The 19,020-nt window shown below is 39.1% G+C and overlaps 1 protein-coding gene across 6 annotated transcripts in view; it reads right to left on the bottom strand.

Annotated features, from left to right (window-relative positions):
* The window catches only part of LOC120489360 (uncharacterized), a 33,346-nt gene extending 16,322 nt beyond the window's left edge, over positions 1-17,024 (bottom strand). For 2 of the 6 annotated variants that reach the window (XM_089126873.1, XM_089126872.1), the window contains exons 1-2: positions 16,955-17,024; positions 15,358-15,609 (exon numbers count right to left, since the gene is read on the bottom strand). In XM_089126873.1, coding sequence (XP_088982999.1) covers positions 15,358-15,559 — 202 coding nt within the window. In that variant the 5' untranslated portion in view covers positions 15,560-15,609; positions 16,955-17,024. Of the gene's footprint in view, positions 1-1,612; positions 4,252-7,378; positions 8,694-10,559; positions 11,877-15,357; positions 15,610-16,954 lie in introns of those variants that run through there. The other 4 variants (XM_039686109.2, XM_039686108.2, XM_089126871.1 and 1 more) reach the window with 4 other exon arrangements.
* Between the last annotated feature and the right edge of the window lie 1,996 nt (positions 17,025-19,020).

Below are 19,020 nucleotides of genomic sequence, written 5' to 3'. Positions count from 1 at the left end.
CATTTGGAGAAGCCAGTGAAATACTGGGAGAAATGGCACTGCACATCACCCTAAAAACACCATGCCAACGGTGAAGTTTGGAGGTGGGAACATCAAGGTGTGGGGCTGCTTTTCAGCAAATGGCACTGGCAAACTTTACATAATTAAAGGAAGGATGAATGGGCAAATTTACAGAGACTGCTGCCATCTACCAGGATGATGAAGATGAAATGAGGGTGGACATTTCAGCAAGACAATGATCCCAAACTCACCCAAAGAAACTCTCAACTGGTTTCAAAGAAAGAAAATAAAGCTGCTAAAATGGCCCAGCCAATCACCTGACTTAAATCCCATTGAAAATCTATGGAAAGAACTGAAGATCAAGATGCATAGAAGAGGCCCACGGAAACTTCAATAATTGAAGACCATTTATGTGGAAGAATGGGCCAAAATCACACCAGGGCAATGTATGCGACTAGTTTCTCCATATAGGAGGAGCGTCTTGAAGCGGTCATTACCAACAAAGGCTTTTGTACAAAGTATTGAATAAATATCAGTAAGTGTATTCGATACTTTTTCCCTGTGTCATTTCACATTATTACACTTTGTATGTATGGATTACAGATGTTGTTACCAACATCTGGTGAAAATTTCATGTCATTAGCTCGTTTGGAAATATATTTAATGAAAAAAATCGTGAGGTGTTCAATCCTTTTTTCAATCTATCACTACGCCCAGAAGGAAAAAAAGTAAATTTTTCTAAGGCCAGTCTTAACTTGTGTCCATGGCTGTAATTACAACAGTTGATTCCACTTTGCTTAATAATATAACTGTGTATAAACAGTACATATACAAAAACTAACAAACAAAAAAAAACCTATGTGATAATCTATACAGTATTTATTTACAATATTATGTTCCTTTTTTATGGTTTTGAAGAGCAGCAAATCGGGGGACGGAGGTGAAGAGGTTTACCTCCCCAAGTGAAAGTATTACCACATTCTGTCTTTTCTCCATTTATATTTATTCAATTAGCTGAAACTTTTGTCCAAAGTGACTTAAAATTGCTATATATGTAAAAGGTTGCACGTCTCTGGAGCAACTAAAATTACGTGTCTTGCTCAGGGACACATTGGTGTCTCACAGTGGATTCGAACCCTAACTCTCTCACACCAAAGGAATGTATCTTAACCACTGCACCATCACCACCTTCTACATGACCCCTGCACCCCTGAAAAAAGTTGACAATTTGACAACAGTTTTGGCTGTTCCCTCAACATCTTAGTTCCCAGAGAACATCACATCTTTTCCTTCCACATCCACTCCTACAACTCCACCACAAAAAGTCTGTGTCTGAGCACAAAAAGCCAAAAAAAATTGATAAAGCTAAAGAGGCCATGCGGTATGCTATGGGTTTCCAGAAAAGAAAGGTCTCTTCACCACACAGTGTTTTTTACATTACTTAGAAAGTTGCCAAGAAAACCTGAATAAGCTGAAAAGGCAGAAAATAGAGTTGGCTCACACGGTCCAAGATGAGAAGTAGTATGTATAATAATTAAACAGTAATTTAACTTTCATTGTGTATTTTATATTTTGCATTTGGGTAGTTGAATTGAAAATGAACAACAAAAAATGTATTTGATTGTAACATTTTATTTATTATCTTTTGTATTCTGCATTTTAAACAAATGGAGAATGTATAGTAGTATGAACAGTAACATGTCATTTAACTTATTTAATTGTAATAGTTTGCATTTGCAACACGACATCATGACTTTTGCGTAAATATACCCGCCACTTTCAAGTCAAGTGACGTGTTATCTATACGCATATTGAGTTGTATGCGTGTATGCAAGTATGTATAGCAGATTGTGAAATACTCAGACCAGTCAGTCTGGCACCAACAACCCTGCCACGCTTAAAATTGCTTAAATCACCTTTCTTTCCCACTCTGACATTCAGTTTAGAGTTCAGGAGATTGTCTTGACCAGGACCACACCCCTAAATGCATTGAAGCAACTGCCATGTAATTGGTTGATTCCTTTAGGTGTGTGTGTCTATATATTACAATCACAAAACTGTAATTTAGCCTAATTTAATAAAAACTATTGAGTCATTAATCATATGCTTTATAGGCTACTAGTATTCTAAAAGAAAAAAAGATGGAATGCATGCATGTAATTTACAATTAGTTTATGTAATAAAGTTTTGTTAAAAGTGATACTTAAGTAAAATCATTGTTGAAGCCAAGACAACAATGACAGCTACAAAAGTTAACACCCATCTTTTTGGTGTCTGCATCCATGGCAATTTGATTTGCTCCTCTCTGATATGCCGCTGACAACTGTCCATTGCCCTAACTAGTTGCCCTGTGTCTCACCTGGTTGCCCGTTGATGGCAACATTGCCCAAAAAGTTCCCCTGTGTATCATCTTAAAGTGACATTAGGTGTCTTAACAAAAAAATATGGAAGAGATTTAAAGCCAAAAGCTTTTGATAATTGTTATATATGTGTACAACATGACATCATGACTTTTGCGTAAACATATACGCCACTTTCGAGTCAGGTGGCGTGTTCTCTACGCATTTTGAGCTATCCGCGTCTATGTCTACGCCATTAATGTCCGCATTCCGCGTGTCTGTACACACAGTCAAATCTCCAGTCATAAATGCCATTAACCCCAGTCACGGTTAAGTTTAGGGATGGGGTTGAGGTAAGTCATATCTTTTTTTTTTACCTAGGATGGTAAGGGAACAGTCATAAATGCCATTAACCCCAGTGACGGTTAGGTTTAGGGACGGGGTTGAGGTAAGTCATATATTTATATAACGTTAAGTCAACGGCGTTCATAAACACGCTGAAAGGCGATTATGCGTCTTGATAGCGCGCCAAAAATGGAAATACGAATTGGCGTGTCATACACACGCTACTTCATGAGATCAGTCTGATGTGTAAAACTTTGTTACAAATGTTAGACCTCTCACTTCTGCCACTAAAGATTGCTTTATTAGTAATCTTCCTGATCAGTTTCATCTCGCCAGCATCCCAGATAGCTTCGAAGAACTCATTATTGTGACAGAAACTTTAGACACAGTTGCTCCTTTGCGCTTAAAGAAGATTAAAGGAAATAGTCCAACGCCATGGTACAATGAGCACACCCGGCCCTTAAGAGAGCAGCCAGAAAAATAGAATGGGTGGAAGAAAACAAAACTAGACGTTTTTCATTTCATTTTCATTCAAAAGACATTTTGTGAGAGAGAGCACGATTACATACAGAAAGGTTTTCTCCTGTGCGAGTTTTTATGTGCATGTTAAAGTTTCCTTTTCGGTTGAATCTTTGTCCTCACTGCTGGCAGGTGAAAGGATTCTCTCCAGTGTGAACTATCATGTGCCTTTTATAGTTTCCTTTTAAAGTGAAAATTATTCCACACTCTTTACAGGTATAAGGGCTTTCTCCAGAGTGAACGACCATGTGCATTCTAAGGTTTACTTTTTGGTTGAAACTCTTTCCACACTGTTTGCAAGTGAAAGGCTTCTCTCCAGTGTGAACTCTCATGTGGACTTCAAGGTTTCCATGTTGACTGAAACTCTTTCCACACTGAGGGCACGTGTAGGGTTTCTCTCCAGTGTGAACTCTCATGTGGACTTTAAGGTTTCCATGTAGATCAAAACTCTTTCCACACTGTTTGCAGGTGTAAGGCTTGTCTTTAGTGTGAATTCTCATGTCGTTCTTAAGATGTCCTTTTCGGTTGAATCGCTTTCCACACTGTTGGCAGGCGTACGGCTTTTTCTCCATGTGAACTTCAAGGCTTTTTTCCTGACTGAAACTCTTTTCACACAGTTGGCAGGGGTAATGCTTCCCTTTATTGTGAATCCTCATGTGGTTATTAAGGTGTCTTTTTTGTCTGAATCTCATTCCGCACTGTAGGCAGATGCATGGCTTATTTCCCTGGTGATCTTCCATGTGGACTTTAAGGTCATGAAGTTGATCAAAACTCTTTTCACACTGATAGCAGGTGTAACCCTTCTCTTTATTGTGAATGCTCATGTGCCTGTTGAGGCTTGCTGTTCGAGTGAATCTGTCTCCACAGTGTTGGCAGATGAAACAACTTTTAGTTTCTGTCTTTTGAGCTTTTTCTTGTGATGAAGTCTTTTCAGTTTGTGAGCAACTAAAAGATTTTATTTCAGTTGGGAAATTATGAAGATTCTCATATTGATTGTTCTCTTCCATTTCATTCGGTTCTTGTTTCTCCTCTTTCAGCACCATCAGGTCTAAGGCAAAAAAGACAAATAAAATTTAACAACTAGATCCTATACCCACTTAAAAAATGTGTTAAATATGTAGTGACAATTATTTACTATATTTGATAAATAATCCACAATACCTCTCACCCGACAAGCAAACTAATAGTTAGACTTCAACTCTGTAAACACTGTGGTGGATTTGGTTTGACACTTTCTGTGTCTGATTAAGTTGACTTATGTGTTAGACAGGTCATCTGTTGATTGCTTGGGTCTGGGGGTTGTTGTGAAGAGTTCAGTAAAGAAGGATGTACAGAGTTTCATCTCATAGAGTGTTATTAAATATAGTGGTAAGATGCAATTAAACATAAGAGGACACTAGAACACAACATGGTGTCAGAAGTGACAGCGGAGTGAGTAGCATTGAGCGATGTAGCCAATGACAGACGTGTGTTGATTTCTAGGAACGCAATGGCCAATCAGAAGCATTTAAGATAGACTCTCCTCACAACTCAAAACAGACATTTTGTTCAGTGCTGAATTCTGTATGCTGGCAAATACTCTGATTATATCAAACTAAGTGTAGATATTATGAAAGATTCATTGTGCAGTCAGCTTTAGTGATAATAACAGAGATGTGTGAGATCGCAATGAACTGATGTCAGCTTTTTTAGGAATTATTAAGGGAGTGCACTTAGGACCCTATGAAATCTGTTTTATTTTTTCCCAAATTCCGTAAAGTTTTTTTTTTACCCTTGACTGTTATTTTAGACGTAAAAATAGTGTCCTTTTAAAGTTAATGATTAAAATGTATTTAAAAATACAAATAAATTAGGAATGACCTTAAATTTTTTGATATAATAGACATTTGCTCAGTAGCCTTTTCAGGACAAATACTGCATGATGCAACATATCACTGCACTCTACAAGTAAAAACAAAATATGGTTATGAGCTTTAAACTGTCCAGTAATATGAATTAAATTAGTTTATATACATTTAAATAAAGTCACAATCTGTCTCTCTCTCTCTCCCAGTGTCGCTCACGGAGTTCGCTTCATTTTTGTCTAGTCCGGCGTCTCATAGACAGATGTGGTGTGCACATTGTGTGTGTGTTTATGTGAGACGGAGGGAGAGCAGGGAAATACAACTGAAAGAATACGCTGCGTGTTTTAAATAGTGTAAAAAAATGAAACGCAGTATGTGGCGGCAAATTAGTCTATGTGTGGGAAACGCTGCATAAGTCATGTGCGAACTTCTCGGCTCGGCACTGACGGCTTAGGTATAGCGTCGAGTTTCTTTACTTTTTGCAGACGAAAGCAGAGCCACTTCACCATGGTTTCATTGTTTTGATTTCGTCATTGTAGCTGAAATGATGGGTTGGGGGCGTTGAGTCGCCCAGATTTACTTCCCCCGGTCTGCATTTTCACCAGATAATACGTTCTTCTCCCACACAAAAACAGAATTTCAAACCAAATATGTAAAATTCCACGAAATTCCGCATTAACACTAGATTCCAGGTTAATTGGCCAATTCCGCAATTCTGTGATGGCGGAAATCATAGGGCCCTACGCACTTTGCGCGCATTCAGTCATGCCAGACCATGCATGCAGTAGCCTGCTTGATTTTATGTTAAATTAACAGTAGTTTGTGTGTTAATACTTTAATAGCAAATAATTTATGAGGAGCATTTATGCTGATGCATATGGTGGCAAGTAGGTTAACTTGAAAGTATTTGGAGGTACAGAAAAAAAAGTCTATTTGCGGGCGGGGGCAGGACAAAACATAAATGTTGCGGGAGGGAGAAAGTAATATAGAAGGTAGTCAAGTACGTCAGTTATAACGAACCACGTATTAAAAAATGCTCAATCTGACTGAAAAAACAAAACAAAACAACTTTCTCCACTCACCACTCACTGGTCTCTGTGGCCCCACGGTAGAAGACTTTGCAGAATGCGTCACAGCAGCGAAGTCATCGCAGGCCATGAACTCCAGCTCCAAAGTTGCCAAAAAACAGTGCCAACTCAGCAGCCAGCCAAGCAAGTGGCTGCCACTACTCAGCAAAAGCCAGCCCCTGAGTATCGGCAGCACCCTGCAGGTCAAAATGGGTACTGGACACGGTGAGATGAAGTTACTCGCTCTAATTCGCTCGCAGACCACCGTGTTGGGGCATAGTCAACACGTTGGTGACTGGCAAAGGGAGCCATGGACACAGTTCCTCCTCCAGCCGCTACTTCAACATTTAGAGGTCGACCGATTCATCGGTTTTGCCGACATATCGGTACCGAAAGTTGATTGGTGTGATTATTGGTTATCGGCAAAAATCCATACCGATAGTTTTACCGAGTTCCGTCAGTTACTGGAGTGGGTCAGAGGAGTATGCTGTCATTACACAGTATGAGAGCACTTGGAAGGGACTGTTGGCATTATACAGAGCGAGAGCGGCCTCTAGAGGCCAAATAAGAACTATCACGGGCTGATTTGTTTACTTTAACACGTGTGGCTGCGCACTGCACAGGCCTACTATGGATACATGGATACTTCATAGGGGTGGGGTAAAAAATTTATTCTCCGATGCATTGCGATGTGGACGATCCTGAATCAATTCACAAATGTCCAAAAAATTAATTGTCATTTTTTGATATATATTTATAATAACGTAATATTGACGGAACGCGAAAGACGGAACTCTGAAGCACGGAAGTCAAGTGGCCGGACCGTCTGTGGCGTGCACTATAACAGAGATGCAATGGCACGCAAAATTATTGCACAGGTGTGCCTTAGGCTGGCCACAATAAAAGGCCACTCTTAAATGTGCGGCACCACTGTCTTTGTATACTTCCTAATTTAGATTACCGTAATTTCCGGACTATTAAAGGCACCTGAATACAAGCCACACACTCTGAAAAAATAATTTTGAACATAAATAAGCCGCACGTCTGTTGCCGCAGGTGTCTACCGGTACATTGAAACAATGTACTTTACACAGGCTTTTACGAAACACGGCTTGTAACAAAAATAAATAGGCTTTAACGAAACACAGCTTAACACAAAAATAAATAGGCTTTAACGAAACAGAGCTTATCACAAAAATAAATAGGCTTTAACGAAACACGACTTTTAAAAAAAATAAAAAAATAGCAGTAAACAGTGGCCTACCAAGAAAGTCATTGGTCACCATCTTCCTCCTCCTGTGCACTGAAACCATCGAAGTCTTCTCCTTCGGTGTCAGAGTTGAATAGCCTCAGAATTGCTTCATCCGATGTTGGATTGTTTTCATTGTCGCTCTCGTCACTTTCATCCGGAGGCAAATCCCCCACTGATCCCTCTTCAACACGCAGCAGTCCAGCCTTTCGAAACCCGTTGATGATAGTGGATTTTTTGACATTGTTCCACGCTGTCAGGACCCACTGGCAGACTTGACCATAAGTTGCTCTTCGAATGCGGCCCGTTTTAGTGAAAGATTTCTCCCCTTTTGTCATCCAAGCCTCCCACTGAACACGGAGCGCCACCTTAAATGCACGATTCACATTGATGTCGAGTGGATGCAAGTACTTTGTTGTGCCCCCAGGAATCACAGCTGGAATTGAGTTTGACCTCTTGATGGCTTCTTTCACCGAATCTGTAATGTGGGCCCTCATGCTGTCCAAAACGAGCAATGCCTTGTTTCTTTGAAAGAATCCCCCCGGTCGCTTGCCGTAACACTCCGTATGCCATTCATGCATTAGGCTTTCCGTCATCCATCCTTCCTTGTTCACTTTCACAACAATTCCTATCGGGAAATTTTCTTTTGGCATCGTTGTGCTTTTAAAAATCACCATCGGTGGAAGCTTTTCTCCCGATGCTGTGCAGCTCAGAACACAGGTGAAGTGCGTTTTTTCATGCCCGTTTGTTTTCAGCGTGACGGATGATTCACCTTTCCTGTTGACAGTCCGAGTGAGAGGCAGGTCAAAAGTCAGAGGAACCTCATCCATATTTATGATGTCTTGCGGGCCAATGGAATGCGCCGCTATCTTTGCATCAGTGAATTTGTGGAAGTTTGAAACTTTTTCCTCGTAGTCGGGAGGGAGCTGCTGACACAGACTCGTCCGTACCCTGATAGACAGGCCTTTGCGTCTCATAAATCTGAGACACCACGATGGTCCACCTCTAAAATCCTCTAACTTCATTGCGGTGGCGATTCTTTTGGCTTTTAGTCGGATCTGCACAGTTGAAACACCTCGGCCGCCTGCTCTCTGTGTGTTGACCCAGTCTTCGAGCTCATTTTCTAGTTCAGGCCATCTGCTTTTGTTCCCTCTGAAAGCTTTAGTCGTCTTTTTGCACTGAGTCAAATCCTCGCGCTGCTGTTTCCAACGTCTTATCATCGACTCATTAAGACCAAGCTCCCGTGCAGCAGCTCGATTTCCTTTTTCAGCAGCCAGATCAATCGCCTTCAACTTGAAAGCTGCATCATATGCATTTCTCCGTGTCTCTGCTATGATGAGGGTGACAAAATGACTACCGTTAGCAGAATGATGGGAAGTTTGAGCTTGCTCGATGTAATCTAAACAGTACATAAAGTAGTTTGACCTAAACCCGTTCGGCAATTTCATTGGTCTATGGTAATTAAAGCTTCATGCTGCCAAAAAACTGAGCAAGTCACAGAATGTGTGTTTTTTTTTTAAATTGAAAGCGGGAAAAATCAATATATTAGCCGCATCATTGTTTAAGCTTCAAAGCGTGGGAAAAAAGTTGCGGCTTATAGTCTGGAAATTACGGTAATTAACTAGTATTTAATTCACCATTATTTCTCTTGATTAAAATTTGAGAAAATGTCACGTCTTAGATTGTAGGTCTGCATGACTTTACAATAGAATCGCGACAACTCTGTCTAGCATGCTGCGGGAAAACTACACGTTTCACAACAAACACACGTGAGATGTGACAAGAAAACAACAAGACCTCACACGTGCAAGACCAGAGTTCTCCTGTGAGACTTTTTTCTTTTTCGACCCAGTTGTGGTACAGCTCAGATGAAACGTCAAACAGACACGAGTGCGCCTGCCAAATTTCTACTAATTTTTCTTCCATTTCTAGGGTCCAAATAGGCCGAGAGAAAGTCTTTTTCAGAAACAATGCCATGTTGATATGTGATCTATAACTCCTCCCCGAACTCCCCACTTCTCTGTATCTTGCTCTCTCATTGGCTGTCGGTAATAGCAGATGTAGTTTTCAGTCAGAACACGTTTCACACAGCAGGATTTTGAATCGCCGACAAGTCCAAATGATGATGTACACAGCGGGCTGTTTAGCTACATCTGGTCACTTCACGTGTTTCTGTGATCTGATTGCTATCCGATCGTGAAAAGACCAGGTGTAAGCTAAATGCCCTCCGAAACGCATTGGAGACGGATTTAAATCCGATCGCTCAAACCACTTCATGGGGAGGTCTGAGCCGCTTTACAGACGAAACTGGACTCGTGTAAAGGCATCTGGTTGTTGAAACCGCGTAAATTGGACTTCTCCCAAAAATGCTGAAATAAAACGTGTGAGAGCAGCCTGTGCTATTATATTCATTATATGACGAAGCTATAACACGCACCGCAGCTGAGCACCTATTCATAAAGCCAACGTGCAAACTATCGTAAATCAAAGCGAAAGTAAGTCACAGACGCTTAACACACAATCATCTTCGTTAAAAGTAAAGAAACAAAATGATCTTACCAGTGCCGTCTCTCTTATTGCGGTCTTTGATTGTGAAATTAGCTGATGATCAATAAAATGCAGCTCATTACTGTTGCTTTCGGTGACGTGAACTCCGTTAAATCTGCATATAGCGCGTTGTTTGAAGATCGGATGCGTAAACATTTATGTGTCCAGGTGTAAACTGCCCCATTATGAGCGGTCAGCGTCTGTATAATCTTCTGTTAATTGCAAATTGTGGCATGTCGCAAATCTGTCACATCTCTTGTGTTTTTATGAATGACGTCAGCGACTAGTCGACGTCAACTCAACTTTGATGTCATAACAGTCGACTTCAAAAAATCTGAAGTCGTTCAACCCCTACTCTTAAATGTGCAGCGGCACTGTCTTTGTATTCTTCCTAATTTAGATTACTGTAATTTCCGGACTATTGAGCGCACCTGAATATAAGCCGCACCCTCTGAATTAAAAAAAAAATATTATTTTGAACATAAATAAGCCATACATGTCTATAAGCCGCAGGTGCCTACCGGTTCATTGAAACAAATGGATTTTGCACAGGTTTTAACGAAACACAGCTTATCACAAAAATAAATAGGCTTTAACGAAACACGGCTTGTAACAAAAAATAAAAAAATAGTAGTAAACAGTAGCCTACCAAGAAAGTAATTGGTCTTTCTATCTTCCTCCTCCTGTGCACTGAAACCATCGAAGTCTTCTCCTTCGGTGTCGGAGTTGAAGCGCCTCAGAATTGCTTCATCCGATATTGGATCGTTTTCATTGTCGCTCTCGTCACTTTCATCCGGAGGCAAATCCCCCGCTGATCCCTCTTCAACACGCAGCAGTCCAGCCTTTCGAAACCCGTTGATGATAGTGGATTTTTTGACATTGTTCCACGCTGTCAGGACCCACTGGCAGACTTGACCATAAGTTGCTCTTCGAATGCGGCCCGTTTTAGTGAAGGATTTCTCCCGTCTTGTCATCCAAGCCTCCCACTGAACACGGAGCGCCACCTTAAATGCACGATTCACATTGATGTCGAGTGGATGCAAATACTTTGTTGTGCCCCCAGGAATCACAGCTGGAATTGAGTTTGACCTCTTGATGGCTTCTTTCACCGAATCTGTAATGTGGGCCCTCATGCTGTCCAAAACGAGCAATGCCTTGTTCCTGTGAAACAATCCTCCCGGTCGCTTGCCGTAACACTCCGTATGCCATTCATGCATTAGGCTTTCCGTCATCCATCCTTCCTTGTTCGCTTTCACAACAATTCCTATCGGGAAATTTTCTTTTGGCATCGTTGTGCATTTAAAAATCACCATCGGTGGAAGCTTTTCTCCCGATGCCGTGCAGCTCAGAACACAGGTGAAGTGCGTTTTTTCATGCCCGTTTGTTTTCAGCGTGACGGATGATTCACCTTTCCTGTTGACAGTCCGAGTGAGAGGCAGGTCAAAAGTCAGAGGAACCTCATCCATAGTTATGATGTTATGCAGGCCAATGGAATGCGCCGCTATCTTTGCATCAGTGAATTTGTGGAAGTTTGAAACTTTTTCCTTGTAGTCGGGAGGGAGCTGCTGACACAGACTCGTCAGTACCCTGATAGACAGGCCTTTGCGTCTCATAAATCTGAGACACCACGATGGTCCACCACTAAAATCCTCTAACTTCATTGCGGTGGCGATTCTTTTGGCTTTTAGTCGGATCTGCACAGTTGAAACACCTCGGCCGTCTGCTCTCTGTTTATTTACCCAGTCTTCGAGCTCATTTTCTAGTTCAGGCCATCTGCTTTTGTTCCCTCTGAAAGCTTTAGTCGTCTTTTTGCACTGAGTCAATTCCTCACGCTGCTGTTTCCAACGTCTTATCATCGACTCATTAAGACCAAGCTCCCGTGCAGCAGCTCGATTTCCTTTTTCAGCAGCCAGATCAATCGCCTTCAACTTGAAAGCTGCATCATATGCATTTCTCCGTGTTTCTGCTATGATGAGGGTGACAAAATGACTACCGTTAGCAGAATGATGGGAAGTTTGAGCGTGCTCGATGTAATCTAAACAGTACACAAAAAAGTAGTTTGACCTAAACCCGTTCGGCAATTTCATTGGTCTACGGTAATTAAAGCTTCATGCCGCCAAAAAACTGAGCACATCACAGAATGTGTTTTTTTCTTTCTTTCTTTCTTTTTTTTATTGAAAGTGGAAAAAAAATATCAATATATTAGCCACGTCATTGTTTAAGCCGCGAGGTTCAAAGTGTGGGAAAAAAGTTGCGGCTTATAGTCCGGAAATTACGGTAATTAACTAGTATTTAATTTACCATATCTTTTGATTAAAATTTCAGAAAATGTCACGTCTTGGATTGTAGGTCATCTTGGACCCTGTCAAGGACAAAGCTAACCAGCAGCACTTGATATGAAAAGCAGCCTAAATGTTAAGTGTTTGCACCATATTATAGTGAGTAACATTTCTTGGTATTGCCATTTCAAGTAGTCCACCATAATCTGTAGTCTGAGCCTGTCCAGGGCTAATGGCAATGGCAGATACATTACTAGTGAATTTCGAGGTAAATCATTTTCAAAAGATCTTTTTTTTTTTGTACCAAATACCCCTGCACGTATAAAAAAAAAAACCCAGCCAGTATTTGATTATACAAAATAAGGATTTTGTTTGATACTGCTGTAAAATTAAAGGGGTGGTTTGGAATTTTGGACATCGGGCCTCATTTCCAAGTGAGCCTTAGTGTTATTTATCTGTGGAGACCATTTTAATTGCATAGTTTGCCGGTGCTAGGCTAGCGCGAGTCAACAGTAACTTTTAGCATGCCAAAATAGTTTAACCCACTCCACAGTACACTAAAATCAAATCAATTATAACGCCAGACTAGCGATGTAAGTGTCTGTTGATAGAATAATTTTAGAAATCAAACTATCCTTTTCATCTCAATGATTGCATTACATTTACAGGAACTAGTTTCTTAGCAGCGGCGGAATTTTACTTCACTCTTAGTAGTAACGTTACTGCGTCAAAAAGTAAACACAGAACAGAAGCGCATGACAGTCGGGACATCTTGCTAGCAAGTAGCAACTTTGTATTATTTCTGCAGGCTTGGACAAGGAGACACCGGCAGGGAATCTAAAAAATTGATTTGCAGTGACCATTTTAGACCAGACGACTTTAAAGAACCATTAATCGAAACGGTCACAGGTTTATGACAGGGAATTCAGTCCAGCCGTCTTTCCAGATGCACCAACAGCTACAGATGTATAAGTAATATATTTTGTTAGGCTACTCTAGCTGATGAAGCTAGCCCTTTCATAACACACGGACAACGTTAGTGGAGAATACGTAACAGTTCAATGCATTTTGTAGAGTGACAGTGTAACTAAGTGAAGACCGTAAAACTTCAAATAATGGCAAAGTCCTAGACGCCTGTCTCTTTTACACGTCTGGTGTGGCTGATAGAGGCCGATCGTCCGCTTTTTTGGCGGCGCAAAAGCAAATTTCTGTCCCGCCTAAGCCTATTTTGATCTGTCATTGATGTAGAATAGCGACTGCAGTGCTTGATTGGGCACGTAATGAGCAGAGACAGAGAGAGCATGCACTCTCACGTCTTCTCACAACCGATCACAACACATCATAAATTATACTCTGTTTCTTTAGTGATGAGTGTCAGTGGCAGGTAAATACTCGGTTTCCTAGGTAACTTCATATGACTCCGTCGCTGCTGTAGACTGTGCTAATAAATATGGGTAGAACAATATAACTATTGCAATGCAATGAAAGGATAGTTTGATTTCTAACATTATTCTCTCAACAGACACTTACATCGATAGTCTGGCGTTATAATTGATTTGGTTTTGGTGTACTGTGGAGTGGGTAAAACCGGTTTAATGGCATGGTAAAAGTTACCGTTGACTGACTCACGCTAGCCTACTACCGGCGAACTATGCAACTCGAACGACTGAATGCAATTTTTTAAAAACACTAAGGCTCACTTGGAAATGAGGCCCGATGTCCAAAATTTCGAACCACCCCTTTAAGCAATAAAATTTTCAAATTAGAAGTTGATTTGGGGTTTAATGTTACACAAGTAGGGCTGGGTATCGTAACAAAATGTTCGATACCGATACCGGTTCCTGAACGATACCTTTTTCGATACCAATTTTATGTAAACCAGTTTTAAAAATATAATAGTACCTAAATTTTTGTTTTATTTTTCAGTTTGTTGACTTTTTCACACTCATATTTTGAGTATAAAGCACCAAAAGCTAAAGTTTTCTATGTTTCCTAATCATTTAACAACATGTATTCTTTACCTCAATGAGCTCATTGTTTCTGCCTTATCTTAATGCACTGTTTAACAATGAAACTGAATGAGAGAATTAAATCAAATATAGGCGACTGGGGGCGGGATTTATGCCTCGCGCTCAGCACACATGAATCTTGCCGCAAAGATCTGGCAACAGTAGCCTAATGATTATGGATGTGTTGGGAAACAACAGCAAAGATACATTTTAATTTTTTATTAATGAACAAGTGTTTAATAAGTCTGCTGGCAACAAACTCATACTCGTCATTCCAGCAGTAGTGAATGCGCGCGCCTATATAGATTAGGTAATCAAACTATTTATTTCTAGATGTTTTGTTTAAAAGTAAACATATTTTGACCATCTATAGGGCTATTTCTCATCTCTATGAGGCAAGTATCCTATATGCTGAGTTTCGGTTTTATTTGTGACGCGCTCCAGTTCTTGCAGTCGAAGACAGATAAAATTTCTACTCTCAAGTGTCTGTGCGCATATCAGATTTACCGCGTTACTGGTCTTGGCAGCAATTATCTTGTCGAAAATATATCATTGCATGCTTCTGGCATCGAGTCTGGGTCATAGTTACACTTTGGATTATTTCCACATATTTTCTATCCATCTGGGTTGGGATGCTTACACGCACACACCAAAGACTGTGAAGCACACACGCACACACACACTACAGGCTCACGTGCGAGCTACGTCTCTGGGCAGCCGCATAAACTAGTATTTTCCACCACAGCCAATCATGCTGCATGCTTATTGTTTCACTGACGTTGACGAGATTAGGTACCGAAATTTGGTACCGAAAAACAAGACATGTTTCGATACTCGGTAGTACCGAGGCAATAAAAAGTACCGAACTCGGTACCCAGCCCTAAACACAAGTAATTGTAAAATGCTATTTATATGTTATTTTTTTCATAATTTAATGTGTGTCATAATAACAAATGGAAGTTGTTTTTTGTCAGGTGGAGGCAACATTAGCATTTGTCTGGTCATGTGATCTCAACATGTCTATCCGACACGAATAAATAAAACCACCTTAATTAGGAAACTCATTTGACATTCTTCAAAAATATCTTTAATTTCTGTAGAGCTGGACATTTTTAATAAGAATCAAATGACTGATTTCAGCTGTGAGAATGAAACTGACCTGTTTGTTTCTCAGTTTCTTCTTGTTTCACACTGAATGTTTCTTCAATCTGCATGTCTTCACTCTCCTCTTTAATAAACGCCATCTTTGTTTGTTCCTCGGTTTCTTCTTGTTTCATACTAAATGTTTCTAAAATCTTTATGTCTTCACTGAATGTTTCTTCAACCTTCATGTCTTCACTCTCCTCTTTAATAAATGCCATCTTTGTAATGGTGAGTCACGCGGCTCTCAGTCACTTCACCAGGTGTTTTTCTGTTTAAAATGAGAATAATTAACAGAAAGAAAAATAAATCCACACTAAATCTCTGTGAATGTCCCAATCAGATCTAGTTCAGTTCACTTTTCAGAGAGTCAGTCAGAGTGAGAGTAAGGCCCAGTCCACACAACTGCGTTTTCATTTGAAAACGGAGACCTTTTGCTACGTTTGCACCTCCCGTCCTGACTAAAACGGAAAAAACGAAGACCCAAAACGGATTAATTTAGGACACACTGACGCAGAGGCTCATGCTCGGTTCTATGATTGGGTGTCAGTCATGACGTGTCCTTCCCTGATTCGTCAGCCAGCCATCAAGTCAATCCGTTTCCTGTTTACACAGGCGCACGCCGGCCCAGTGTTTGTGAATGGTCTATGATTCGCGTTTTCAGTCGTTTTTAATGTGGACAAGATCAATTGTAATACACAGATAAAACACTGGAGAGGACGGAGTTTGTATTCGTTTTAATTCTCCGCTTTTAAATGAAAATGCAGTAGTGTGGAGGGACCTAATAGACTTTGCCTTTGTTGCTTTGTTAGGGACACTTAAAATACAACAATAATGATCAGCCTATATATATTTTTCACAACAAAAAAAACGAACCATCACTGAATTAAGTTTGACAATTTAAAACAATCTGCATTGCGAAAAGCACTATATAAAGGAGACTTGACTCACCTTATTAGACAAAAAACACTCAAAACTAAACATAAATTAATAAAAGAAAAAACTAAAACAAAAATCATACAAACTACATTTGTATTCGCGATAAAGGGAGCAAAATGAGACACAATAACTCATGCGTGAATGCGATTTACTCCTTTATACACAATGGTACATTTACCAGTAATTAATTAATTTCATTGTAGACCGTTTGACCAGGTTGCTTAGTATTAAACATTTTAAATGATGATTCTTCTTCTTTTTGTGTGTGTGTGTGGTTGGCAAACAGCTTTTCAGTGCGTTGTCGTCTGAATAGGAGTGTGGGTCTGAACTCTACATCCTAGCAGTACACTCTCTATGGAATAATACTGTTGTTTTCAAGTAAGAAAAAATTACATCTCAAACATTGTTCCTCAGAATTTCTTTGCAATATATCATTAACATTCAGTCTTATCTTTACTTCCACAAACTGTTCTATCAGTGTTTTTCTTTACTGATTGTATTTAGGACAATCACAATGTGTTCTAGATAACATGTTCATTGATTACCACACGCACAGTTACCATCAGCATGTTTCCTCATAATAACGAATGTGCTGTTCAATCATACATGTCCATATCTCATTCTAGAGATAATATCTTCCTCCTGCATGCTCACTTTAAATGATTAAAAACACAAACCTTTCTTCAGTCGAATCCAGGGTCGAATCACACCAAACGCAGGAGTGTGGCGCAGCTTTGTGACGTCACATCGCCACACCAAAATAAAAGTCCTGTCCGCACGCTACAACTTGTAGAAATATGCATAAAGAAAAACACATTCAAATATTAATTTAACGGATGAGTTATAGATTCAAATGTTATCAATACCATTTAGATTTTTTTTCAAGAGATTCTTACCAAAATATAAGCCTGCGTGAGTGGTATTTAGACATGGATAAAGTCGATAATCTTGATCTTCATATTACAAAGCATTGTAAAAAAAGAAAAAAAAGTATTGTAAACTCTTTAGGAATTTGTAGATCAAAATGTCTGATTTCAACGTGTGGTGTAACTAATAGATATATTCATCTTATTTCATCTGAATATCTCCAAAATATTGGGGCAATAAATAAAATACATTTTCAACTTTATTTGGTTAAACTGTTTGACGTAAAACAAAAGCGTGCCCAATCCTACGCCTGCCGATTGACTGCAAAGTTATATATATATATATATATATATATATATATATATATATATATATATTCTTGTTGAATTTTTTTCACTTTAAAAAAAAATTATGCAACTTTAAATGTGTAAATAAAAGAGAATTCATTGTTTTGGACATTTTTGTGATGAGAGTCATAATTTCTACATGAAACATTCTTCCATACCTTTTTTTTCTATAGACAGTGACACAGATCCATTAAATTGGTGGAAAACTCAAACTTTTTTATGTGGAAGTTTATAATTACTTAAGTTTAAAAGTAAAAGTTTGAGTTTTATATGTATATTACAGACATCTACATTTTGGTCTTTATGTTCATTTTATATTACAGACAGTGCAGTTTAATAAACTTATTACCAGTGTTGATCAAAGTGCATAATTTAATACTTGAGTACAAGTACAACTAGTATCACTTGCTGTAGAAAATACTTTCATGCTTTTTACTTTGTAACCTTTAGAAAAATGTGGGAGAGAGTAGAAAGTATTATATTAATCTTTAAAATATAGAGGCATAAAACTAATCAGTTCTCAAAAAAAAAAAACTCAAGTAAAGTACAGATCAACTGAAGTAAATTTACTTTGTTACTGACCACCTCTACTGCATGTTTACACTACAGTTTACACTGGTGTTTACCAAAAAAGTGTTTTGTAATTTCAAAAGCATGTCTATTCCTAATAGAGTACTGTTTGCTTCGTACAAATATTGTACTGAAAAGGCACTGTTCTTAATGATTACAATAAATATTTAGCACTGTAATTTGGTTCATGTTTAAATCAATAATGTCTCATATCTTTATGTACTAGTAATTCTATACAATAATAGGTCAAATGCAGAAAGTCAAAAGACCAACTGGACCTTCTTTGCCAGTTTGCACACATTTCTTTGAAGGACTGCAAAAATATCGTCTGGATATCGATATCAAGATATTGAAAAAAAATATTGAGATATCAATTTTTGTCAATATCGCCCACCCCTAGTATTAAGTTCAGTAACCAGATGTTTACAGTCATAGCATTGAGCTCTGTAACCAGATGTTTGTAACATCACAGCATTCTGTTCTGCTCGCAGATGTTTATGTGAAGTCAGAGTATTGAGTTGCCCAGTTTCTCTTCATTCATTGAAGATTTGATATCTTATTAGCTTTAATAAAAGTATTTTTTAAGGTCATATTTTGTGTAAGCCATTTGTATGCAAGCAAGTGTTTTTTTATTTTTAAAATGGAAATTTTAAATTGTCAGATTCTAGTAGTGTTATAATGTAAAGATCATGTTTTACAGTACTTTAATACACTTTATACTAATACAGCAGGAACACTCATATAACTATATAATGGCAGCCGAACAGCTGACAGTATTATACTGTGCAGGCTTTATTTTCTACACTGTAAAAAAATAATCCTGAAAAAAAAAAAAAAAACGGTAAACTAATGGCAGCTGTGGTTGCCAGCATCATACCGTAAAAATACGGCGTGTTACTGTTTTTGTGTTCGAGCATATAGACCATTTCACAAGATGTAAACAACACTGGTCCAGAAGC

Source organism: Pimephales promelas, chromosome 24 (assembly GCF_988280905.1).
Source record: "Pimephales promelas chromosome 24, fPimPro1.hap1.1, whole genome shotgun sequence".
NCBI lineage: Eukaryota > Metazoa > Chordata > Actinopteri > Cypriniformes > Leuciscidae > Pimephales > Pimephales promelas.
Note: the sequence above shows the minus strand (reverse complement) of the source record. Positions and strands in the feature narration are given on the sequence as shown.